At 43.3% G+C, this 26,778-nt stretch overlaps 2 protein-coding genes across 2 annotated transcripts; both read left to right on the top strand.

Moving 5' to 3' along the window:
* Positions 1 to 57: 57 nt before the first annotated feature.
* On the top strand, positions 58 to 6,552 carry LOC135527972 (androgen-dependent TFPI-regulating protein-like). Its single transcript, XM_064956681.1, has 6 exons — positions 58 to 276; positions 509 to 658; positions 813 to 914; positions 5,164 to 5,279; positions 5,444 to 5,616; positions 5,824 to 6,552. Exons 1-6 carry the CDS (start codon positions 112 to 114, stop codon positions 5,847 to 5,849), a joined length of 732 nt encoding a protein of 243 aa, XP_064812753.1. The 5' UTR covers positions 58 to 111; the 3' UTR covers positions 5,850 to 6,552.
* Positions 6,553 to 9,306: 2,754 nt separating this feature from the next.
* Positions 9,307 to 14,644, top strand: LOC135527424 (protein tyrosine phosphatase domain-containing protein 1-like; the record flags this gene model as incomplete). The annotated part of the gene is made up of 8 exons (XM_064955961.1): positions 9,307 to 9,500; positions 9,594 to 9,674; positions 9,781 to 9,902; positions 10,002 to 10,139; positions 10,250 to 11,292; positions 11,594 to 11,788; positions 12,153 to 12,263; positions 12,347 to 14,644. Coding segments are annotated over 8 exons (2,019 nt in total), but the record flags the coding sequence as incomplete, so codon positions are not given.
* Between the last annotated feature and the right edge of the window lie 12,134 nt (positions 14,645 to 26,778).

The following is a 26,778-nucleotide window of genomic DNA, read 5'->3' on the forward strand; positions in this document are numbered from 1 at the left end:
CGTCATCATATGGTAGAGAGTGGACACGGCAACCGGATGCTTCACATTTATACATCCGGTGAAATATCTGGCTCATTGTTCTATCTGTGCGGAAGCTCAAAAGCTGTCAAAATGGCTACGACCATGTCATGGGGATCATATCTCCTCATTCATGTAGTAATATTTTCATGGTATGTCTTTACCTTATCGGCGAATTGCTCATTGAAAGTCACACAGGGCCATCCAGGAGCTAAAACATATGGAGGCCGCTGGAAATATCTGACTTTCCTCAATCTGGTGAGTGTGGTTGGTGGCTATGTTATGTTAGAAATAGTTTACACATTCGCGTTATTGTATTACCCTACATCATTATTTACCTTCCTGTGGCTTCGAGCCAAGTGAGACAATTATATAATTACATTGCTGTGTTTATATAGCCATATTGCTAGAGGCTAACAGAACAGATAAGACAGCCTAAGTAATGCCTAAGTAATGGTAGTCTAACCATTTCTGCATCATTTTCCCGAAGGTTTTGCAGACAGTGTTCTTCGGACTCGTTGTTTTGATTGACATTATCCACCTGATATTGCCATCCAAAAATTTGAGGTGTGGTGTACCTCTCCTCCTAGTGAAATTAAGAGACACCATTTTCACTATTTGTGCTTTTCCTATTGGGACAGTAAGTGCCTTTTAATGTCTATATTTATATTTTGTGTGTGTGCACATTTGACAACAGTTATGACGTGTATAATATACAGTACATCTAAACTGGCATTACTGATAACATGTATTTGGACATAATAACCCATATTCTCTTCATTTCTAATCCCCAGTTTGTGTTCTTGTCCTTCTGGTCGATATATCACTACAACAGAGAGCTGGTGTTTCCAAAGTTTCTAGATGACATTATTCCTATCTGGTTGAACCATGCTATGGTAAGTGTCACAATCATTTGCACGTTCTGCACATGGTGGACTTTATACTGACTGTGTGATCCCAATGTATTTTATTAAAGATGTGGCTGTATCCAATTGGCTGTGCAGGTCAGTGTGGCTTTGTATCACATGGCTCTTTGAAGAGGTCATGTCCTAGTAATTCAAGGGTAGTGGTTTCTGAATAGGGTCAGATTCACATAGCTTTGAACAGTCTCTGATCTTCCAATTGTAGTTGCATTTCACGTGAATTAATGTAGCCAGTCACACAACAATGTGGTGTTGCTAGTGTTTTCCAACCAACTGAGCCATCAAGACTACTTTAGTAATCTGTCAGCACAATGGACACAACTCTCACTCTGTGGCCTCTGTCTCCACTGCACCTGTACTGTACAGACCTTGTCAGTTTGACATTTTTAACAGTAGAATAACTTGTCAGAACTGCTTTTAACACATTGCAAGCTGTACAGGATGGCGCTGACAGTTGGTCGCCTCGCTTTGCATTCTTAGGAAACTATGCAGTATTTTTTTATTTTTAATGTATTATATCTTACACTGTTACCCCAGGAAATCTTAAGTCTTATTACATACAGCCAGGAAGAACTATTGGATATAAGAGCAATGTCAACTTACCAAGATTACGACCAGGAATACGACTTTCCTGAAGCAGATCCTCTGTTTGGACCAAAACCTAGGACAATGGATCGGATTCCAGTAGGCGACCCGAGCATACTACTCGCCAATGTTCAGTCTCTTGACAACAAGATAGATGAAATTCGAGCAAGAGTTGCCTTCCAGAGAGACATCAGAGATTGTAACGTTCTCTGTTTCTTGGCAACATGGCTCACTCAGGATACGTTATCAGAGTCGGTACAGCCACCCAGTTTCTTCACTCATCGCGCCGACAGAAACAAGCATCTCTCTGGTAAGAAGAAGGGCGGGGTTTATGCCTTATGATTAAAGAGTTGTGATCATAACAACATACCGGAACTCAAGTCCTTTTGTTCACCTGACCTAGAATTCCTAACAATCTAATGCCGACTGCATTGTCTCCCAAGAGAATTCTCTTAGATTATAATATTAGATATGTATTCCCCCCTCCCCCAAGCAGACACCTCGACGGCCCTGAAAACACTTCATTGGACCCTATGTAAACTGGAAACCACATATTGTCGCTGGGGATTTTAACAAAGCTAATCTGAAAACATGGCTCCCTAAATTTTTGATGCATATCGAGTACGCGACCCGGGCTGGCAGCATTCTAGATAATTGCTACTCTAACTTCCGCAATGCATACAAAGCCCTCCCTCGCCCTCCTTTCGGCAAATCTGACCACGACACCCCTTTTGTTGTTCCCAGCATATAGACAGAAACTAAATCAGGAAACGCCTGTGCTCAGGTCTGTTCAACGCTGGTCCACACTTCAAGATTGCTTCGATCACGTGGATTGGGATATGCTCCGGATGGCCTCAGACAAACATTTTTGATGTATACGCTGATTCGGTGAGCGAGTTTATTAGCAAGTGCATCAGTGATGTTGTACCCACGGCGACTATTAAAACCTTCCCCAACCAGAAACCGTGGATTTATGACAGCATTCACGCAAAACTGAAAGCGCGAACCATTGCTTTTAATTATGGCAAGGTGACCGGAAACATGACCGACTACAAACAGTGTAGCTATTCCCTCTGCAAGGCAATCAAACAAGTAAAGCATCAGTATAGAGACAAAGTAGAGTCGCAATTCAACGGCTCAGACACAAGATGTATGTGGCAGGGTCTACAGTCAATCACGGATTACAAAAGGAAAACCAGCCCCGTAGCGGACACCGACGTCTTGCTCCCAGACAAACTAAACAACTTCTTTGCTCGCTTTGAGGACAATACAGTGCCACTGACATGGCCCATTACCAAAACCTGCAGGCTCTCCTTCACCATAGCTAACGTGAGTAAAACATTTAAACGTGTTAACCCACTCAAGGCTGCCAGCCCAGACGGCAATCCTAGCCGCGTCCTCAGAGCATGCGCAGACCAGCTGGCAGGTGTGTTTACGGACGTATTCAATCAATCCCTATCCCAGTCTGCTGTTCCCACATGCTTCAAGAGGGCCACCATTGTTCCTGTTCCCAAGAGAGCTAAGGTAACTGAGCTAAACAACTATCTCCCCGGAACACTCACTTCCATCATCATGAAGTGCTTTGAGAGACTAGTCAAGGAGCATATCACCTCCACCTTACCTGACACCCTAGACCCACTCCAATTTGCTTACTGCCCCAATAGGTCCACAGAGGACGCAATCACACTGCCCTAATCTATCTGGACAAGAAGAATACCTATTAAGAATGCTGTTCATCGATTACAGCTCAACATTTAACACCATAGTACTCTCCAAACTTGTTGAGACCCTGGGTCTTGACTGCGCCCTGTGCAACTGGGTCCTGGATTTTCTTTTTTTGTGTGTTTTTTTTGTTGTTGAATTTTTACCCCTTTTTCTCCCCAATTTCATGGTATCCAATTGTTTTAGTAGCTACTATCTTGTCTCATCGCTACAACTCCCATATGGGCTCGGGAGAGACGAAGGTTGAAAGACATGCGTCCTCCGATACACAACGCCAACCAAGCCGCTCTGCTTCTTAACACAGCGCGCATCTGACCCGGAAGCAAGCCGCACCAATGTATCAGAGGAAACACCGTGCACCTGGCAACCTTGGTTAGCGTGCACTACGCCCGGCCCGCCACAGGAGTCACTGGTGCATGATGAGACAAGGATATCCCTGATCCTCAACACTGGGGCCCCACAAGGGTGCGTGCTCAGCCCTCTCCTGTACTCCCTATTCACCCATGACTGCGTGGCCATGCACGCCTCCAACTCAATCATCAAGTTTGCAGACGACACTACAGTTATAGCCTTGATTACCATCAACGATGAGATGGCCTACAGGGAGGAGGTGAGGGCCCTTTGAGTGTAGTGTCAGGAAAATAACCCCTCACTCAACGTCAACAAAACAAAGGAGATGATCATGTACTTCAGGAAACAGCAGAGGGAGAACCCCCCCCTGTCCACATCGACGGGACAGGTATGGAGAAGGTGGAAAGTTTTAAGTCCCTCTGTGTTCACATCACTGACAAACTGAAATGGTCCACCCACACAGACAGCGTGGTCAAGAAGGCGCAACAGCACCTCTTCAACCTCAGGTGGCTGAAGAAATTTGTCTTGTCACCGAAAACACACAAACTTTTACTGACGCACAATCGAGAGCATCCTGTCGGGCTGTATCACCACCTGGTACGGCAACTGCTCCGCCCACAACCGTAAGACTCTCCAAAGGGTGGTGAGGTCTGCACAACGCATCACCGGGGGAAAACTACCTGCCCTCCAGGACACCAACAGCACCCGATGCCATGGGAAGGCCAAAAAAATCATCAATGACAACAACCACCCGAGCCACCGCCTGTTCACCCCGCTATCATCCAGAAGGTGAGGTCAGTACAGGTGCATCAAAGCTGGGACCGAGAAGCTGTTTTTCAGTATCTATCTCAAGGCCATCAGACTGTGAAACAGCCATCACGAGCATTGAAAAGCTGCTGCCAACATACTGAGTCAAATCTCTAGCCACTTTAATAATTAAAAATTGGATGTAATAAATGTATCACTAGTCACTTTAAACTATGCCACTTGATATAATATTTACATACCCTACATTACTCACCTCATATGTATATACTGTATTCTATACCGTCTACTGCATATTGCCTATTGGCCAATGCTCATCCATATATTTATATGTGCATATTCTTATTCATTCCTCTACACTTGTGTGTGTGTGTGTGTGTGTATAAGGGAGTTGTTGTGAAATTGTTAGATTACTTGTTAGATATTACTGCTCGGTCGGAACTAGAAGCACAAGCATTTCACCACACTCAAATTAATATCTGCTGACCATGTGTATGTGACCAATACAATTGGATTTGATTTACAAAAGTCTAACAGACACTTGCTGTAGGTGTTTCACAAGCAGGCATTGCTAACTACATAGAGGCCTGACCTCTTCCTCTATTCCTCCAGTCTATCCTATTGTTTCTCAATCTATTCCAGGTGGTGCCTGTTTTTAGTTCTTGCCTATAACACTAACATGACATACCCTTGTTTATGTGGCCACAATCTATCAACACATGCAATGACCTGTTGGACATGTGTTACACTATGATGATAGGGTTGCTTTCTGTCATTCTTTATTTTCCTCTGCTTACAGCATACGGTCACCCTGCCATTGGCGCTGTTGCAGATGTATATTCAGCCTCATAGATATGGCAGCAAGATGAGAGGCCTTCTAGGTCTGTCTGTCTTAGCTGTTCTTTATCTGGGATGGTAAGTAAGGTTTTATCAATCACATTGTTAAGTTGTTGTGGATTGACCAAAAATGCTCTGTTTCTTCGAGGCCGCCTCTTACTCCTCCACGCTCCTTGACTGAATGTTATGATACTTTTAACAACATTTGGACATCTTGCTATAACCCCCCCTCCCTCTCTCAGGGTTCTGTGGGTGCACCATGTGGCTGGTATCTGGGTCTACCCCATCATGGAGCGTCTGAGTCCTATGGGCCTGGTGATATTCCTGGGGGTGTCGTCCATCACCGTGGCTCCCCTCTACCTGCTGGGGGAGAAACTCAACCACAAGATCTGGAAGACCACTGCAGTATCTGCAGGTGGGACAGCTCTCTGACTGTATGACAGGAAAGGAAAATAACCACACTGTTTAGATGCCCCCAACATCTCAATGTAGCAGGGTTTCTGTCCTAGAGTACCACGAGGCCTCTGAATTTGATTTGTCAGGTTGTCAGAAGAGGTTACCTTTGGTGTGTCAGTGTGTTGTTCATTAACCACTCTCTACTCTTGTTCTCTCTCTCTGAAAGGGCCTCAGAGAAAGAAGAAGAAATAAGGGAGTGCTGGCATGTAAGCTGAGAGCCAAGGAGGGGATCAGAGAGGAAATACAGACAGACAGGACCGGTACAACCAGCACTGATCACCTCATCCAGAAAGAGACTGGTGGATCTCTTGGTGAAGGTAGAAGTTGCCCCTAATCACAGATCTAGAATCAGGTTACCTTACCCTCAGTCCTATTTATAACCTTTAGCATTAAACAACTATATCTTATCCTGTATCAATAGTTAGAGTCAACTTGTACCTGCTCGGTATCTCTCAGGCAGCTCTCAGGCAGTGGGCATTATGTGCTTCTATGGTCAGATGCCAAATAATTTTAAGATTCCATTCAGTAATTAGACTTGATTTACTCCACCACAGGATATTGTGCTGTGTCACATTGAGGTAACAGCTCATTATAATATGTGATATTAAGTTGGTCCTTTATTGGTTGAGTTAACCCATATTGTTCTCTCACCCTACGTGGCGTAATAATATTACAGTATAAATACATTTTGTGATTCTATTACCTTTATCATGATGCTGTTTCACTTGATACGGTACTGTTGGTTGTGAAAGGCACAGTTCCTTATGTGCATTTGTTATTTTACATTTTGAATTCAATTTATACTGTATGTTGACTTTTAGAACACTATGGTTCCTTATGTAACTTGGAGGGAAGTAAGAACAAGATCGAATGAAATTAAAAGATTTGAATTATATACATTGATGTGACTCCTTTTATTAGGTGAAATTGTTGACATATTGCAATCTGAGCTGCGTTATGACCAAAGTGAGGATTCATTCTATTTTACTGCTCTGGAATCCTTTCCTGTCACTGCCCTTTGTAGCCAGGTGATGGAGCCATCGGGTCAATGTTTCTCCTCTGCAGGCAACCACGGTAACCCCCCAGCTATCGGAGCGTACTCCTAGCCTTGTCTGAGCCAGAACGGCCAATAGGGCACGAGCCGATCTCCTGTTTCTGTAAAGGGATGCAGTTTTTGTTTACTTAGCAAAATAATTCAGATCTAGATTAAGTGTCTAGGAGGATGGACTAGAGGTTGTTTCTAGACGTTAATTTAGTTATTGTGTCTGTCCCTGGTTAGGCCTGCCTGGACAGTTGTCCCACACTATGATCTCATTCATCAGGCCAGGCTAATCTTCTCAACACTATCCTCTCATCCAGAGGCCATGTAGTATCACCCTCTGTTATGTAAGACTCCTACACAATTAGATGTCTTTACAAAAGAGTACAATTAAGCTGAAAAGGAGTAGAATTTAGTCACAATTTACGTAGGGGGAGTCTTTGTTTCACTGTGGTTGCAACCGCACAATACAACAGCACAGTAATATAATGTTACTAGAGTCATTACAGTGTAACTACACAATAAAAATCTATGTAAAGTGTTACCAAATAAAATATGCGTTGTGCCCTCAGAGGATTCAACTAGACTGAAGTACTGAGCTGATCAGATAATACAAGAGGTTACAGTAACTTTAAATCCTTCATGAACAACAGAATCAGTTAAGTGCAGGACTGTCAATCCGCTAATCAATTTATCCTCCTTACCATGTCACACGTTCATCAATCATCTGTTTTGAAAGCCATTGTAAGCAACATGTTCTACCCTACCAGAAGGTTCTATCTTACCAGAGGGACCTCAAGGACACTTTCCCTTCCCAATTACCATTCATTGTTTCAGAATGGCCTGAGATGCGTCAGTGTCTATCTTTCCCTTCTTAGACGGCTCCATAATCAGCTTTCAAGTACCTCAGGTAAGCAAATCATGATCAAACTTGACACTGTGCTTCCTATTTCATTCAGGTCCTGCCCCTTACCTGAATAGGATCGACTCAATCTTCTCTACAGTGTCTGAACCTGGATATCACAGTCAATGACAGTTGCTTCACTTTGGTTTTTAATTCCATCAACAAAAAAAAGTACCATAAGATTTTATTTGTGTGTAGGATTGATATACAGTGCAGCATAGCACCCTGAATGACTCAATGAGATTACGGTTCATATTTTGGTGTAAACATACTATACATTGGATGTATTGATTTCTGATCACATGATATCTCTGGATGATTGATCCGAAGACCGTAATGAAATTACTAACAAGTGTTATCTCAGTGTGGTTATGAACTGAAGGGAGTTCAAATCTACATGGTCAGAGATGACCAGTCATTTTTGCTCTATTGGGAGGTGGAGTGGCCACTGGGGCTTTTGCCTGTTGAACCTATTTGTACAGTAATGAGATTAGTGGGTTAATCCAGGAGTCAGGAATAGATTTACTGCTCTTTCTCCTGAGGGAGGTACAGTACATGACTAAGGATGAGAGAAGAGGAGCGTCCAGGGAGGTGTCTTAGCGTCCAGAGCCATGCCACGGTTCAACCTACACCTCTGATGGTCCTCCTTTCTCTGACTCCTCTCAACGAAGGCAGCCCAGGATGCTGTATTTCCATGGATCAAAATACCTGTTCCTGGTGAGATACATGGCACTGCCAGTCCAGAGATGAGCATAACAAATGCAGTAGATGGTGTCGTTGCCAAACCCTACTTTCCAGAGATAATCCAGGCTGATTAACTGAAGACCCGTGGTGGTGCAGGAAGACTAAAGCTTAGATTTAAAGCATCTGAGCAGACTGCTGTCTGTGGTCCAACGTGGACATGTGGAGTCGTTTTAGGTTGATGTCTGAAGATGCTGACGATCACTAGCTCCACATCCTTGTTACTGCAGGTGTAAGTGCTGAGGATACTTTATTTTACTATTTTGAGGTTGCTGTTACTTTGTTCATGTGATTAGGTTTTTATCTTTGTGTGTGTGTGCGCATGCCAAAGGCACTGCCATGGCAGTGGATGTCTGCCTGAGTATTCCGTCCTCTAGTACTCCACCCTCAGACAAGCAGTGGAGTCCCCTACCGCTTCATGGAGTCAGGTATGCCTATACTATATCATAGAGGATAATATATACTGTCAACAAAACAAATTGTTCAGTATGTATGAAAAGTTGAAATAGTTTTTTGTGTTGCTATTTTTCCAGTAATTCGGTTACGTCTGGTGGAGTGTGCCAGACAGATTAGCTAGCTGTAAATGGCTGAACACCTCATACTTAAGCTTAATACTACTTCTTTACATTGTGAACACCTCATACTTAAGCTTGACACTACTTCTTTACATTGTGAACACCTCATAGTTAAGCTTGACACTACTTATTTACAATGTGCTAATCCAATCACAGATGTTGATTCTGCAGTTTGATTCAGAAAGAAGAAACGATGTAGTGTATGCTTTACCTGTATGGTAGTCCATTGAATGTATCAGTTCTTTCCAATATGTCTCTACAAGCAGACTGCAACAAAATATAATTCTGAGCGGAAACTGCTGAGGTCAGATGGTTGAAGTGACAGAGGACGATATTCTACAAACACCACCATCCCACCACCCTTGATATCACCCCTCATCTCGCCTATAAAAACCCCAATCCTCCTTGTGTCTCCCAGTCAGGACCCCCCGGGCGAATTACACGTTGGTCGGGGAGGTGATACGTCATGTCATACCTGGAGCCACACAGTGCTCCATAGGGTGTGGAGGTCTGAACTGCAAATATGAGGACCCTGACCGCTGGAGCGAGGACAAGCAAGCCATCAAAGGCCTCTATTCCTCCTGGTAGGAATCAGAAAGGCTCTATGAAAATGTGTATGTTGAATGTAAGTGAATTATACCCATACATTTTATGCAGAAGCATGCCTTTCTTTTTAGGGTCACAGAGAACCTTCTTGCCATGGCCAGGCCCTCTACTGCATTAATAGAAAAGTACAACATCATTGACCAATTTAAAAGGTAATTTAATAGATGTACTATTTCAGGGTTTACTGTCCTCATAAATCAGTTCAATACAGCTAGTAAAGATAAAATAATAGATTCCTAATTCAGTGTGTGTGTGTAGATGTGGCCTAAAGACGGTGATAAACCTGCAGAGACCAGGGGAACACGCCAGCTGTGGTCCCAACACACTGGAACCAGAGAGTGGATTCTCCTACCGACCTGAGGTGTTCATGGAGAATGACAGTAAGTTTATGACTATTTCTCTACAATGAGGAAAACTAAAGAAGCCAAAGGCAAACTTACCATGAGAATGGTTAAATAATGACTGTCCTTATACTCCAGTATATTTCTATAACTTTGGATGGAATGACTACGGGGTGGCCTCCCTCACATCCATCCTGGACATGGTGAAAGTCATGTCCTTTGCGATGCAGGAGGGGAAAATGTCTGTCCACTGTCATGCTGGTCTGGGAAGAACAGGTAATGTAGTATAGCTCAAAAAAGTTTGACAGTCACAGTAATCAAAATGACTATGCTTTGTGGTCGCGACTGACCCTAACGCTGATGGTTTTGGCTGTGTCTTCTCTCAGGTGTGTTGTTAGCGTGTTACCTGGTCTTCGCCACGAGGATGACCGCTGACCAGGCCATCGTGTTTGTACGTTCTAAACGTCCCAACTCCATCCAGACCAGAGGTCAGCTGTATTGCGTGCGGGAGTTTGCCCAGTTCCTGGTCCCCATCAGGAGTATTTTCTCCTGCGCTGAGCCCAGTACTAACCCAGTCACCCTGTCCCAGTTCCTGACCCGCCAGAGACACATGCTGCACGGCTATGAGCGACGGGAGCTCAGGCACCTGCCCAAGATCATCCATGTGATCTGCAAGCTGCTGCTGGACATCGCTGAGCACCGTCAGGTAATCGAGGAGGACATGCTGGACGTCAATGACATGACCGCCGAGGAGGAGGTGGAGTTCGAGCGCTACTACGACTTTGGCTTCACCAAGGGTAGCTTCGGCGGAGGCAGCATGGGGGACCGGCCCCGCTTACCGGGACCCCCAACCAAACACCGACACGCTAACGAACCGGCCCTCTTCTACCACCGCAAGAGCCTGAGCTACAGCGAGTCGGACGTACAGAGGCTAGGCTCTGAACTCCACCTGCTGACCCAACCTCTCTCCAACTTTCTATCCGCTAGCAACTTGCCTGTGGCCTGTTCTCCCTCCCTGACCTCCCTGCATAGAACCCTGGCCACGGTCAGTCCCATCACCACCACGTACAGCTCCCAAAATGGATTCTTTCCCCATGGGTCCCTCTGGGAGCAGAAGAGCCTGGCGGAGGGATCCCCACTCCTAAAGAAGAGGCAGAAAGCCTGCCAGAGCAGCGAGTATGAGTGCCACCCTAAGCAGAAAACGTTTGGCAGCATGTTTTTTAGGTGGAGGAAGAAGCAGAGGGAGAAGTTAGTGAACAATGGGAATGTGTCCCAGGTGTTTCAGATAGAGGAGTCAGAGGTGCCCTTCATCACCATCCAGACAGAGCTGTCCAAGGAGGCCAGGCGGGTGCTGGTGGCCCAGGCCCTGGCGGTGGATCTGGAGCTGGATGGAGAGGACGAACACTTGGAGAAACTCCACGCCTGGCAGGTAGGAACTCGACATTTAATCGCATAGTTAAAAAAAATATATAAATACTGTCCATACAATATACCTATATTCCTCAATACTAAAATATTATTATTACATGTGTAATGGTACTTATAGAGTAACATAGCACAATTGACAAATCATGTTTACCTAAACCTTATCTGACAACTACATTTGTACATAAAGGAAATTCATATAGGTTTGATTTTCCTTTTTGATACTGCAGTGCCATTAGGTGAACTCCAGTAGGCCTTTTGTTTGCTTGGGTGGCAATGATTGCCTATTTTGTATCTGTTTGCAGTCTGGGTTAAACATGGGAGGGGCGTGGGAGAGGCTGTGTACATTAGAGAAGGACCCATTTGTGCTCTCTGGGCTGATGTGGACCTGGCTGGAGCAGCTGAAGGAGCCAGTCATCTCCGTCAGAGATGTACAGAAACTGGACCTTAACGACAGTGACCCTGCAAACCCAGAGGCTGTCTTCAAACCACTGGACCAGGTCAGCAGCACTTATTGTAGGCCACCTCAGGGCTTCTCATTCTGGGCCCAATCCTATGATCTAACACAGAAAACTTGGACTTGCTAAATACTGTGTGAATCTACTGACTACTTCTGTTCAGTTAACCTATTAATTTGGGTGCAGCAGTTGCCTAGAGGTTAGAGCAGCCGAAAGCCCCGGGCTTTGGCTGTTGGTCTCTGATCCCATGTACCATCTCCTACCTTGTGCCCTTGAGCAAGGCACTTAAACCCCCCATAATTGTTCCCCACAAAAGGCCCACAGTTTCTGGGGGTGTTCGGAAAGGCACAAGACACATTCTCAATCAACAATAAAGCTGTATTCTATTTGACCACATCCCCTCCAGGCTCCCAGGGAGATGTTGATGTGCATTCTGGACTGTATGGCTCATGTTCTCACAATACCAGAAGAGGTGGAGGCTGCTTTCCTGGAGCGCACCATCAAGGCTTTCACCAAGGTAGAATACTAGATGATGTAGCGTTCTGCCTTTTAACAACAGTAGTTTAAAGGGGTATAAACAGCTGTTTTGACTCTTCACAGATGGGAAAATCCTCAGCGGTGTATCCGGCCATGACAGAGATCCTCAGGCTGGTCCTACATGACATGAGGTTTATAGCCATAGAGGAGGATGAGGTACCATTTATGCCTCCCGGCCCTATTATGCTGACTCCATAGCCCTGCTGCATTCTGTTCCAGACTGTCCCTATGTAGAGACTTGTTATATATTAAACAGCCATATACAGTGGCAAGAAAAAGTATGTGAACCCTTTGGAATTACCTGGACTTCTGCATCAATTGGTTATACATTTTTATCTGATCTTCATCCAGGTCACAACAATAGACAAACACATTCTGCTTAAACTAATAACACACAAACAATTATACTTTTTCATGTCTTTATTGAACATCGTGTAAACATTCACAGTGCAGTGTGGAAAAAGTATGTGAACCCTTGGATTTAATAACTGGTTGACCCTCCTTTGGCAGCATAACCTCAAGCAAACGTTTTCTGTAGTTGTGGATCAGACCTGCACAACGGTCAGGAGGAGAATTTTTTAACTATTCCTCTTTACAAAACTGTTTCAGTTCAGCAATATTCTTGGGATGTCTGGTGTGAACTGCTCTCTTGAGGTTATGCCACAGCATCTCAATCTTCTGATGAAGTCATTCTGTTGTTGATTTACTTCTGTGTTTTACGTCGTTGTCCTGTTGCATCACCCAACTTCTGTTGAGCTTCAATTGGCAGACAGATAGCCTTACATTCTCCTGCAGAATGTCTTGCTAAACTTGGGAATACATTTTTCGTCGATGATAGCAAGCTGTCCAGGCCCTGAGGCAGCCAAGCAGCTCCAAACCATGATGCTCCCTCCACCATACTTTAGAGTTGGGATGAGGTTTTGATGTTGGTGTACTGTGCCTTTTTTTTCCACAAATAGTGTTGTGTGTTCCTTCCAAACAACTCTAGTTTCATCTGTCCACAGAATATTTTGCCAGTAGCGCTGTGGAACATCCAGATGCTCTTTTGCGAACTTCAGACGTGCAGCAATGTGTTTTTTTTTGGACATTAGTGGCTTCTTCCGTGGTGTCCTCCCATGAACACCATTCTTGTTTAGTGTTTTACGTATTGTAGACTCGTCAACAGAGATGTTAGCATGTTCCAGATATTTTTGTAAGTCTTTTTAGCTGACACTCTAGGATTCTTCTTAACCTTATTGAGCATTCTACGCTGTGCTCTTGCAGTCATCTTTGCACTCCTAGGGAAAGTAGCAACAGTGCTGAACTTTCTCCATTTACAGACAATTTGTCTTACCGTGGACTGATGAACATCATGGCTTTTAGAGATTCTTTTGTAACCCTTTTCAGTTTAATGCAAGTCAACAATTCTTAATATTAGGTCTTCTGAGATCTCTTTTGTTTGAGGCATGGTTCACATCAGACAATGCGTCTTGTGAATAGCAAATTCAAATTTTGCAAGTGTTTTTATAGGGCAAGGCAGCTCTAACCAACATCTCCAATCTCGTCTCATTGATTGGACTCCTGACTCCAAATAGCTTTTGGAGAAGTCATTAGCCTAGGGGTTCACATACTTTTTCCAACCTAGACTGTGAATGTTTAAATGATGTATTCAATATAATTTGTGTGTTATTAGTTTAAGCAGACTGTGTTTGTCTGTCGTTGTGACTTAGATGAAAATCTGATCTAATTTTATGACCAATTTATTCAGAAATCCAGATAATTCCAAAGGGTTCACATACTTTTTCTTGCCACTGTATGTTGTGCCTTCCTGTGCAGTTTGGGTTGTTTTTAATCCAAGGTTTGTTATTTTGTCATCACATATTGTACTTTAAGTGTATTGTATTTAAATATGACTTGTTTACCTCAATATTGTACAGTTACAATGCAGACCCAAGGAAATGCAGTTTATTTCAGAGTTTAAAATTAAAGTGTCAGTTTGGTTTTGTTAATTAAGCAGATCAGGGTGGAGTACTTGTTACAGTATATGCCTTAGACTTGTAGTTATATTGAACATGTAACATCCAACACATGAATTTAAATTCTTCCTCTCCACATAAAGCCAGCTCAGTGATAATCACCATCCCTGTACAGAAATGTGGTATTACACAAAAAGGAAGTATCATGGCATGGTAAACTGCAATGGTTTTCCCATTCATTCTTGCATGGGCAGGCTTAACATAATGGCAATATTAATCTGCATTAGTTATTGATTACAATGTCAATTGCATAAACAAACGGTTTATAAAGCAGGCACAATAGCAGTGATTAAACTACTCGTATACAGTGGTGGAAAAAATACCCAATTTTCATACTTGAGTAAAAGTAAAGATACAGCTGAAGTCGGAAGTTTTTATTTATTTATTTCACCTTTATTTAACCAGGTAGGCTTGTTGAGAACAAGTTCTCATTTGCAACTGCGACCTGGCCAAGATGAAGCAAAGCAGTTCGACACATACAACAACAGAGTTACACATGGAATAAACAAACAAACACAATCAATAATACAGTAGAAATATCTACAGTGCCTTGCGAAAGTATTCGCCCCCCTTGAACTTTGCGACCTTTTGCCACATTTCAGGCTTCAAACATAAAGATATAAAACTGTATTTTTTTGTGAAGAATCAACAAGTGGGACACAATCATGAAGTGGAACAACATTTATTGGATATTTCAAACTTTTTTAACAAATCCAAAACTGAAAAATTGGGCGTGCAAAAAGTTCTGTCATACTTTCCAGGTCTATACCCAAACAGTTTGAACTTTTTAACTAATTTTAAAAATTAACCTCTCCAGAAATAAGTCTCTCACTGTTGCCGCCTGCTATCGACCCCCCCCCTCCGCTTCCAGCTGTGCCCTGGACACCATTTGTGAATTGATCGCCCCCCATCTAGCTTCAGTTCGTTCTGTTAGGTGACCTAAACTGGGATATGCTTATCATCCCGGCAGTCCTACAATCTAAGCTAGATGCCCTCAATCTCACACAAATCATCAAGGAACCCACCATGTACAACCCTAAATCCATTAACATGGGCACCCTCATTGACATTATCCTGACCAACTTGCCCTCCAAATACACCTCCGCTGTTTTCAATCAGGATCTCAGCGATCACTGCCTCATTGCCTGTGTCTGCGGTCAAATGACCACCCCTCATCACTGTCAAACTCTCCATAAAGCACTTCAGCGAGCAGGCCTTTCTAATCGACCTGGCCCGAGTATCCTGGAAGGATATTGACCTCATCCCGTCAGTCGAGGGTGCCTGGTTATTCTTTAAAAGTAATTTCCTCACCATCTTAGATAAGCATGCCCAGTTCAAAAAATGCAGAACTAAGAACAGATATAGCCCTTGGTTCACTCCAGACCTGACTGCCCTTGACCAGCACAAAAACATCCTGTGGTGGATTTCAATAGCATCGAATAGTCCCCACGATATGCAACTGTTCAGGGAAGTCAGGAACCAATACACGCAGTCAGTCAGGAAAGCAAAGGCTAGCTTTTTCAAGCAGAAATTCGCATCCTGTAGCTCAAACTCCAAAAAGGTTTGGGACACTGTAAAGTCCATGGAGAACAAGGGCGCCTCCTCCCAGCTGCCCAATGCACTGAGGCTAGGTAGCACGGTCACCACTGATAAATACTTGTCCAAGACTCCCCAGCTTCTCCTTCACCCAAATCCAGACAGCAGATGTTCTGAAAGAGCATACAAATCAGCTGGGCTAGACAATCTGGACCCTTTCTTTCTAAAATTATCTGCCAAAATTGTTGCAACCCATATTACTAGCCTGTTCAACCTCTCTTATCGTCAGATTCCCAAAGATTGGAAAGCTGCCGTGGTCATACCTCTCTTCAAAGGGCATGACACTCTAGACCCAAACTGCTACAGACCGATATCCATCCTACCCTGTCTTTCTAAGGTCTTTGAAAGCCAAGTTAACAGATTACCGACCATTTCGAATCCCAATGTACCTTCTCCGCTATGCAATCTGGTTTCAGAGCTGATCGTGGGTACACCTCAGCCACGCTCAAGGTCCTAAACGATATCATAACCGCCATCGATAAGAGACATTACTATGCAGCTGTATTCATCGACCTGGCCATGTCTTTTGACTCTGTCAATCACCAAATTCTTATTGACTCGACAGCCTTGGTTTCTCAAATGATTGCCTCGCCTCGTACCCCAACTACTTCTCTGACAGAGTTCAGTGTGTCAAATCGGAGGGCCTGTTGTCCGGATCTCTGGCAGTCTCTATGGTGGTGCCACAGGATTCAATTCTCGGGCCGACTCTTCTCTGTATACATCAATGATGTCGCTCTTGCTGCTGGTGATTCTCTGATTCCCCAAAGTGTTTCCTAGCCTCAGAGCAGTGGGCAGCTGGGCGGAGGTGCCCTTATTCTCCATGGACATTAGTGTCCATGTCCATTTACAGTGTTTGAGTTTGTACTACATGATGCAAATTTCTGTTTGAAAAAGCTAGCCTTAGCTTTCCTAACTTCCCTGAAAAGTTGCATATCACGGGGCTATTCGATGCTAATGCAGAACACCACAGGATGTTTTTGTGCTGGTCAAGGGCAGACAGGTCTGGAGTGAAACAAGGACTATATCTATTCGTGGTTCTAAATTTTTGGAATGGAGTATGCTTGTTTAAGATGGTGAGGAAGGCACTTCTACTGATGGGATAAGGTCGATGTCATTCCAGGATACCCCGGCCAGGTCGATTAGAAAGGCCTGCTTGCAGAAATGTTTTAGGGAGCATTTGAAAGTGATGAGGGGTGGTCGTTTGATCGCAGACCCATTACGGACGCAGGCGATGAGACAGTGATCGATGAGATCTTGATTGAAAACAAGTGTATTTGGAGGGCGAGTTAGTTAGGAGGATATCTATAAAGGTACCCGTGTTTACGGATTTGGGGTTGTACCTGGTAGGTTCATTGATCATTTGTGTGAGATTGAGGGCATCAAGCTTAGATAGTAGGATGGCCGGTGTGTTAAGCATGTTCCAGTTTAGGTCACCTAGTAGCACGAGCTCAGAAGATAGATGGGGGGCAATCAATTCACATATGGTGTCGAGGGCACAGCTGGGGGCAGAGGGTGGTCGGCAAGCGGCAACGTTGAGAGACTTGTTTCTGGAAAGGTGAATTCTTAGAAGTAGAAGCTTGAATTGTTTGTGTACAGACCTGGATAGTAAGACCGAACTCTGCAGGCTATCTTTGCAGTAGATTGCAACACCGCCCCCTTTGGCAGTATCTTGGCGGAAAATATTATAGTTAGGGATGGCGATTTCAGGGTTTTTGGTGGTTTTCCTAAGCCAGGATTCAGACATCCGGGTTGGCAGAGTGTGATAAAGCAGTGAGTAAAACAAACTTTGTGAGTAGGCTTCTAATGTTAACATGCATGAAACCAAGGCTTTTACAGTTACAGAAGTCAACAAATGAGACCACCTGGGGAGTGGGAGCTAGGCACTGCAAGACCTGGATTAACCTCTACATCACCGGAGGAACAGAGGAGAAGTAGAATAAGGGTATGCTAAAGGCTATACGAACTGGCCGTCAAGCACGTTCGGAACAGAGAGTAAAAGGAGCAGGTTTCTGGGCACGATAGCATAGATTCAAGGCATAGTGTACAAACAAAGGTAAGGTAGGATGTGAGTACATTGGAGGTAAACCTAGGCATTGAGTAATGATGAGAGAGATTGCCTCGAGAGACGTATAAACCAGGTGATGTCATCACATATGTAGAAGGTGGAACAACATGGTTGGTTAAGGCATATTGAGCAGAGCTAGAGGCTCTACAGTGAAATAAGACGATAACCACTAACCAGAACAGTAATGGACGAGGCATATTGATATTAGAGTCATCCATAGCCAAGTGATCATTTGGGTCCAGTGAGTGGTTGGGCTGGCTGGGGACACAGCGATTCAGACAGTTAGCAGGCCGGGGCTAGCAGTTAGCAGCCCGGGGCTAACAAGCTAGCAGTTATCAGACTGGGGCTAGCAGTTAGCAGACCCAGGGCTAGCAAGCTAGCAGTTAGCAGCCTGGGGCTAACAAGCTAGCAGTTATCAGACTGGGGCTAGCAAGCTAGCAGTTAGCAGCCCGGGGTTAGCAAGCTAGCAGTTAGTAGACCCAGGGCTAGCAAGCTAGCAGTTAGCAGCCTGGGGCTAACAAGCTAGCAGTTATCAGACTGGGGCTAGCAAGCTAGCAGTTAGCAGCCCGGGGTTAGCAAGCTAGCAGTTAGCAGACCCAGGGCTAGCAAGCTAGCAGTTAGTAGACCGGGGCTAGCAAGTTAGCAGAAGGGTCTTTGGGGGACGTCGTGATGGAGTCTGTTTTTGCCTCCTCGTGCAGTGACGTCGATAGACCAGTCGTTGATTACTAGGGTTCCAAGTAGCTCTAGATGGCTAGCAGGCCGCGGTTCACAGAATGGGCCTTCAGCGGATTTCGTACCTGAGGGGCCTGTTGGAATCCTCGGGCAGATTATGTCGGTATTCGGCAGTAGAAGGCGTCCGGATTTTGTAGCCCAGGAGTGGGCTTCAGTGGTAGCCCAGGAGCCCTAGCCGGGCTAGCTTCAGGCTAATTGAATAATTGCTCCGGGATTGTAATGCTAGCCAGGAGTAGTCACCCACGATTGCGGTTAGCTAGTTGCGAAGATCCAGATGACAAGGTTCAGAGTTTGCGGTAGGAATCCAGGGATATGGAGAGAAAAATAGGTCCGTTATGCTCTGGTTTGAGTCATGTTGTACAAACTGGAGAGTGCTTTCCGAGCTAAAGGTTAGCTGATGACCGCTAGCAGTGGTTTGCTGACTGATAGCTGTTAGCTGGCTAGCTTCAGTTGATGGATTCCAGATCCGAAGTAAATAGAAAAAACAGCTCCACGCCACCTTGGGTGAGGTGGGTTGCAGGAGAGTATTTAGAAGTTGAAGTTTAGGAAAATATTTAAAGATATGCGAAGAAAAAGATATATACAAGGGACACGACAGGACAAAGACGTCTGACTGCTACGCCATCTTGGAAATCAATCTTTCGGAATGTAATGGAGTAAAAGTTGTCAAAAATATAAATAGTAAGGCACAGGTACAAAAACTACTCAAGTAATACTTAAAAGTATTTTTACTTAAGTACTTTACACCACTGCTCGTAAATATGTAGACATTTCAGTGACTGGTGCAAACTGCTGTCGAACCTGTGAAGTCCTCCCACAGGGAGGAGTGATGCACGGGAGTTGAAAGAGTAAGCCTTCAGGACATCCTTCATATCCACTGCTTCCACTGATGCCAAAATGCTACAGTAATCACATACCACATTATGAATGCTTTGTAAACACGACATGAAATGTACATTAGTTTATCACTACAGTACTTAGTACATTCTGGCTCTGTATTTACCATATTTGTTTCCTTGATGGATGGAAATGTCTTCTGGACATGGAGTGAGAGGCTCCCAGTAAGTAGTATGGACTTTCCAGGGTGAGCCCTTTGTCTCTGTCAGTTTTCCACATCCACACTCTTAAGGACAGGTCCTGAGACGTGGTGACTACATGTAAACGATCCTGAGAGACAATCCAATTCCACACACTCTTACAAATAGATTTTTATTCCATGAGATATCCTGGCTATACAAGGGACAAAGTATTTTAAAGAATACATCTAGGGGAGAATAGAATATTGATCTAGAACACTGCAGATACTATGTATTGTGCTGACATGCGTTTCCCTGATACTAGTAGAGCACCAAAATAAACAATTCAATCGTATCCATGGTTATTATCATCCGTAGTAGATATGCACAACAAATAAGACTGAAAACCTTACCACATAAATGGAGGAGATTGGTCCATTATGGTCCTTGAAGCTACTCTTTTTGACATTGTTAGCTAGCTTGCTAAATGGCTAATTGTTTTTATTCGAATTATGCATCTGGACAGTGTACCTAGTAGTGGGGAGTCGACTCCAAATGAATCGATTCGTCGACTCCTTGCCCTTCGACTCCCATTTCTGGGTGTCATGCTGGAATCGACTCCTAACATTCAGTATTGTTGCAACGGAGGAAACTATTTTCCGTAGTCTACTTCGTGAACACACACTTTCGTGTCTTTCACTGCAACGAAAGAGCAAGCTAGCGAGAGACGGAAGGGTCTCAGCCAGGCACTTAGGCAGGCAGGTCGGCCACCAGGCAGAAAGTCAGAATCGTGCCATCGGTAATCAAAAGATGTAGACTATAGGCTACCGCAATGCTGTATTTCGCAATTTATTTGCATGCAATGACCCATGCAAGTTCACTAAAGTAGGGACTATCAATGAGTAGGCTGAACTAATCTACTTGCAACAGACCGAAGACCAAACATATATTAAGCGTTTTTCATAGCAAAGAGAAAGCGAGGCGGTCAAAACCGTGCACTTAGGCTATATTTTGGTAATCTGTATCTAGCAATGCCTCGTAAATTCACCAAAAGTATATGCAATAAGGCCCGATGAGATGTGGTATATGGCCAATATACCACGACTAAGTGCTGTTCTTATGCACGATGCAATGCCTGGACACAGCACTTAGCCGTGGTATATTGGTCATATATCACAAACCCCCGAGGTGCCTTATTGCTATTTTAAACTGGTAACCAATGTAATTAGAGCAGTAAAAATACATGTTTTGTAATTCCCGTGGTATATGGTCTGATATACCCCGGCTGTCAGCCAATCATTATTCAGGGTTCGAACCATCCAGTTTATAATAAAGTATATATTAGGCTATCAATGATTATGGTTAAGATATTCTTTATAGTGCCAGTGAATTGAAGTTGAACATTGCCAACTGCATCAGTTTAATTAGGCTTAAATGTCCAATAAAAACTATTGCCTATAATTTATATAATGAAACCCTGGTAACTCTCCACGGACAGGGTTGGAGAGTCCTGTCCCAGGCAATAGATGGCAAAACAGCATCCCCGCTAAACTTTTTGGAAATGGCAAGTTACAGTTTTTCCCAATTGGTTACACACTAAAATTGGAACTTGTAACACAATCACAGAAACCTGAAACTCATGTACCAAATCATTAAACCAAGTCTGCATACTTTGCAAGCACTATTCCAGCTTTACACTCAGTTTAATTCGATATCACACTTTTTGCAAAACACTACACACAGTTCTCTATATTATGCACAACATTCAAATATAAAATCTCTTTAGTCCCTTTGGAAAGCAATGCCAATCACAATGCCAAGCTCTATACACCAATTGGCAACACCCACTCCTCACAGGTGTAAACACTAGTTGCTGAATTGTTCACTTATAAATCAGAGCTTTAGCACTTTAAAAGGCCACAGATGAGCTCTCCTGTTTTGGGGGAAAATGGAAGTCAATGATAAAGCAAGAGCTAGAGGTGAAGGAGTGAGAGTAAGTGGAGGACGAGGAAGGACAGTTGTCTCAGATGAGATCAGGGCCACATTTGTTGACCATGTGCTCAACCATGGATTGACTATGAGAGAGGCTGGGCAGAGTTCAGCCCAACCTGAGCCACTACACAGTTGCATCTATCATCCGTACATTCAGAAATGACAACCGGTAAGTTACCTACCATCTACATTATGATCTTTATGTATGTATACTGTAGTATACTGCAGTCCGACATATCAGTAGGTGTATGTTACTCTAATTGTTGGCCAATGTTACAGTAATATCATTTCATATTGAAAGAAATATGCTTATTGTAACCAATCATCATATTTGTGGATCTTCTGCAGAACTGAGAGACGGCCAGGCCATGGTTGAAGACATCAGCTGTTCACACCAGAACAGGAGACCACTATTGTGAACATGGTGGTGGCAAACAACACCATTAGACTAGGAGAAATCCTGAACCACATAATTGCAGACAACACAGTATTCAATAACATTCACCAGGTGGGCTTGTCTACATTGGACCGTGTATTACAGCTTAACCGAATCCGGATGAAACCGGTCTACAGGGTGCCATTTGAGCAAAACTCAGAGAGGGTTAAAGAACAGCCCTATGAATATGTGCAAGTACTATACTGTGAATTTACTATCATATCATCACTGTATAGACACATTACAGTACTGTAATCCAGTGTATTGTGCCTCACCATATTGACTGCTCTCGGTCTGTCACATGTCTGTTTCAAAGAGTCTTAGAACTGGATGCTTCTGCAATTCAGCACGTTTATATTTACATTGATGAGGCTGGCTTTAACCTAGCCAAAAGAAGGGGATGGGGACGGAACATTATTGGCCACCGTGCCATTGTGAATGTCCCTGGACAGCGTGAAGGGAATATCACCATGTGCGCAGCCGTTAGCCAGCAAAGCATCCTCCATCACCATGCCAACCTTGGTCCCTACAACACCGCCCTTCTCATCACATTCCTGTACACACTCCATGGCATCCTCATTCCAGCCGAGCAGAGGGGTGGACCAGAGCAGCCCAGGTATGTTGTCATCTGTGACAACGTGAGTTTCCATCGGGCTGATCTGGTCCGCAACTGGTTCATCGACCACCCACAATTTATTGTTCTTTTCCTCCCACCATGTTCTCCATTCCCAAATGCAATTGAAGAGTTTTTTTTCAGCATAGCAATGGAATGTGTATGACCGCCATCACCTCGCACGCATGCCTTTTCTCCAGGCAATAGAGGATGCATGTGGTGAAGTTGTTGTGGGGGCTTTCAGCGGCTGGATCCGTCACTCCAGAAGATTCTTTCCCTGCTGTTTAGCCAGGGAGAACATCGCTTGTGATGCAGATGAGGTGCTGTGGCGAGACCAAATTAGGAGGCAGGATGCAGCCCAATGTATTCCTTACATTCCTTACATTTTGCATTGTGTTTTTATCTTTTTGTGTTTAGAGTTTTGAAAGAATGAGCCACTTTCATTTTTCTTTTTTTACAGATAACCAGGAAAAACATTCAGGACGATAAATGTTTTCTCCTGTTGGGCATGGAAAGTGTTCCATACAAAACACAAGTGTTCAGAAAAACTGCATTTTGGAAATAAATGACAATGTTTTTGTTACTGTATTGCGTTTGTGTGTTTATTTATGTATATTTAAGTAGGTATACATTACTGCAACAATATTTTACAGCCGGCTGCAGTGTAACACTGAAAATGCAAAAAGGCATAAACCTACCGATGGGATATTCACCCGTGTTTTGTTGGTTGGTAGACAGATCTATTCTTAAGACGCATGTCATTTTGATGCAAAAACAAAACATTTTGAAAGAGAGATTTTGAATGCAGTGTTTGCTTTTGCTAGAGATTTGTAGAGTTTTGCTTTTTGTGGTTTTGTGTTGGGCCAAAGATTTGGGAAACTGGGCCAAAGATTCAGCAAATGTGTGTAAACAAATGTGGAAAACTTTCTCATCCATAAACACAGTCAGGTGCAAATACGGTTCAGCAGTGCAAATCAGCAGGATGGTGGGCATTGTTATTAGGAAGGATGTCTGCCATTTATGGATCCCTAAAATAATGATTATGATCACACTAAATAAAATGTAATATTATAGGGAGACCTATACGTTTGGCAGCCAAGTACAAGTTATCAATGTAGCCTGTTATTGTCTAGACACGGTGTTTAAATATAGTCACGCCTACAATAAAAACCTCCAGGCTTCCATCATGAGTCAATTAATTTTGAGGAAAAAAAAGAATTACAGAGGGCAGTTTGAAAAAACGAATCCTTTGTGAAACGTCCTCTAGTTAACATTAGCCTTCTACCTCTAGCTACATATTGAACTTCCATACTCTCAGGCCAGGGGCACAACAATATATGAATAAATGTTTGGGTCAGAATCGCCATTATAATCATTGGCCAGTACAGATAATTAAATCAAACCAAATCCCTACCTCCATCCACGGCTAATTTAGGATAGGGAGGCAACAAGGTCATACTCGTTTGGGCTAGACAGTATCAAATAGATGGCCTACACGTAGAGTGACAGAGCGGGCCCTGTTTCACTCGCTTGGATGCTTTCTCCTGTGAGATACATTCAGCCTCTTGCGAATTGATGGAAAATGATGAAACACAGAGAGACGTAAGATGAAAATAAAAACATAAAATACTTACTTTTTGGGGGAAGCCTGCCTTGCACTGACTTTACTGAACATCTTTACTGAACTTTAGACATATGAGTTACCACCCCTGGTCTCAGGGTTGGTTAACTTCGGATATTCCTTTGGTCTCTGTTGAGTTAGGTAAATCAGCTTTTAGGTGTCTTGCACCTTATTTGTGGTACAATCTTCAAAATGTTCTTAAATTTGATATTTTGGTGCCTCTAGTGCAATTCAGAAAGGTGATTGAGGACCTTATTGCTGATGAATGTGTTTTTTATGACCATGTTGTTCTTTCTGCTTGCATTTTGTATTTATATTGATGTGTGTTTTTTCTGTAATTAATGTAATTCAGGGCTCATCTGTAAAAGAGATCTTGGTCTCAGTATGACTCCCTGATAAAATAAAGGTTCAATTAAAATGAGATATTGTGCATGAGCATCCATTCAATTTGTGTTTTGGGAGTTGAGCAAGAGTCGACTCCTATGACTCCAACCACAGGAGTTGGAAATGAGCAAATGTGGACTCCAATCACAAATCCAAATCCTGGAGTTGTGCACCACTAACTGTACCAGATTTTTTTGTTTCACCTTGCTGCTGTTTCCGATCTTTTGAAAACATCAATTGAAGAGGGACCTGAACCTTGAGAGGAATGTGAGATGCAGTAAAGGAATGCAGTACTGAGTCAGAGGGCTCGTAGTAAGGACGACTGGCTACTACTCTGAACTGTGTGTGGTGGGCTTTCTGGTGGCCAGAGCTGTTGAGGCATCACACAAGTGGGTGCCATACTTTGTGAAGGGGAAGGTTCAGTAGCTACACAACTGTTCATTGGTTTTTTGAGCTTTTGAAGTGCTTTGAGATTATGAAAAGTGCTATGGAAATGTATTACAGAGTGCTGCTGCCCTTCCCTTCCAGAAGGATGTCTGAGGTCTTCCCATCAAATACCAACAATTTCTCCACCTGCTCAACTAAAGTAGGAGGAAATGTGTGTCAGTTAGACCAAAAATCCATTACAAACAACGATGAAAATGACACAAGGGGACAAGCTTGTTAAAGTAACATGTAACGAGAATCTAAATAGATTAAGATATTAAACGTCTCAACTCGACACTTTACCCTGGATCTCTGACTTGTATCTAGTATTTTTAATGCTGATGTCGAACACAGAGAAAAGCTTGTTGTGTTGTATGAGTGGTCCTTGCAGTGGACGCTGGACAGTCTGACCGGCTGGGAGGGCAGGAAGACCGCAGCCCGAGACAGACAGAGACACTGGCACAGATAGACTCATGCCGCGGGAAGATGTTTAGGGTTGAGGGTGCTGACATGACATTTTTTATACCTTTAAAAAAATGTATTTTTCAGATTATTCAACAGGTGCTGCAGAACCCTCAACACCCCTACTTCCTGCAGCTATGGACAGGCTGAGTTTCCACAGGCATCCCAATTCTGATCTTTTGCCCAATTATAGGAAAGATCTGATTTGTCAGAATACCAATTAGTGGCATAAAAGATCCAAATAGGGCTGCCTGTGTAAATGCAGCCTTATTGAAGAAGCCTAACTTGGCAATTCCATGTTAACAGAATGACACTGAAATTCGGATTTTTCACTTTAAAATGTACATCAAACAAAAACCAATAATTGCAAAGTTAAACAAACCACACAACTGTATGCAGAAGGACCACTTTTAACAATTTCCACATAATTTTTTACAAAAACACATTTACTTGAAGAACAGTGCAGATGCAATGTTTGGAAAGAGAATAAATGCACAAACAGTTTATTGCTGGCTGTCAAATATCATTTCAGCGAATCTTTATTCAGTTTTCAACGCTACTGTTCTTAATTGGTCTGCAGATGGCGCTATTATAAATGGTACAAAACTTCTCCAACACAGAGACGCAAGGATGCGCTGGACGTATGTGATGAAGGAAGGAGCTGTCACAGGTAAGCAAGTTATGTACAAATTGTGCCAACATTGTATATATAAAGGTGACCATTTGTTGACATGTTTTATTTCAAAGTAGGTTATGTGGACAATTTATTAAGTGCAATGAAAATGTATGCATGCAATTTAATTTGAGATGATTTCGGCAGTTCGAGTTAGGCTATGTTTATTTTTGAAGTATAAATTGTAGCCTATATAATGATAATCATACGCCGTTAGTGAAAATAACATATTGACATTATCAACGCACAAGATGTACTACCATCACTATCCACTGCGTGTGTGTTTTCATTTATTAGAAAGGTAAAAGGCTTAATGATTAGGTGAACTGACACAACTGGAATAGTTGTGGAGAGATTCAGCCCAGGCGGGATTCCACAGTAGGGCCCTATGTCTTCTCTAAACACGCCCCGGATATATGAGCCAGATATATAGATCATGCGGGTAGCAAAGGAACTGTGAGAAG

This window comes from Oncorhynchus masou, chromosome 33 (assembly GCF_036934945.1).
Source record: "Oncorhynchus masou masou isolate Uvic2021 chromosome 33, UVic_Omas_1.1, whole genome shotgun sequence".
Taxonomy (NCBI): Eukaryota; Metazoa; Chordata; class Actinopteri; order Salmoniformes; family Salmonidae; genus Oncorhynchus; species Oncorhynchus masou.

Excerpts from the sequence above, each read along its gene's own strand:
- LOC135527972 (XM_064956681.1), top strand. The coding sequence starts at position 112 with ATGGCTACGACCATGTCATGGGGATCATATCTCCTCATTCATGTAGTA. Across the intron at positions 915-5,163 it reads TCTGGTTGAACCATGCTATG|CATACGGTCACCCTGCCATT; the intron begins GTAAGTGTCACA and ends CTCTGCTTACAG. Across the intron at positions 5,280-5,443 it reads GCTGTTCTTTATCTGGGATG|GGTTCTGTGGGTGCACCATG; the intron begins GTAAGTAAGGTT and ends TCCCTCTCTCAG.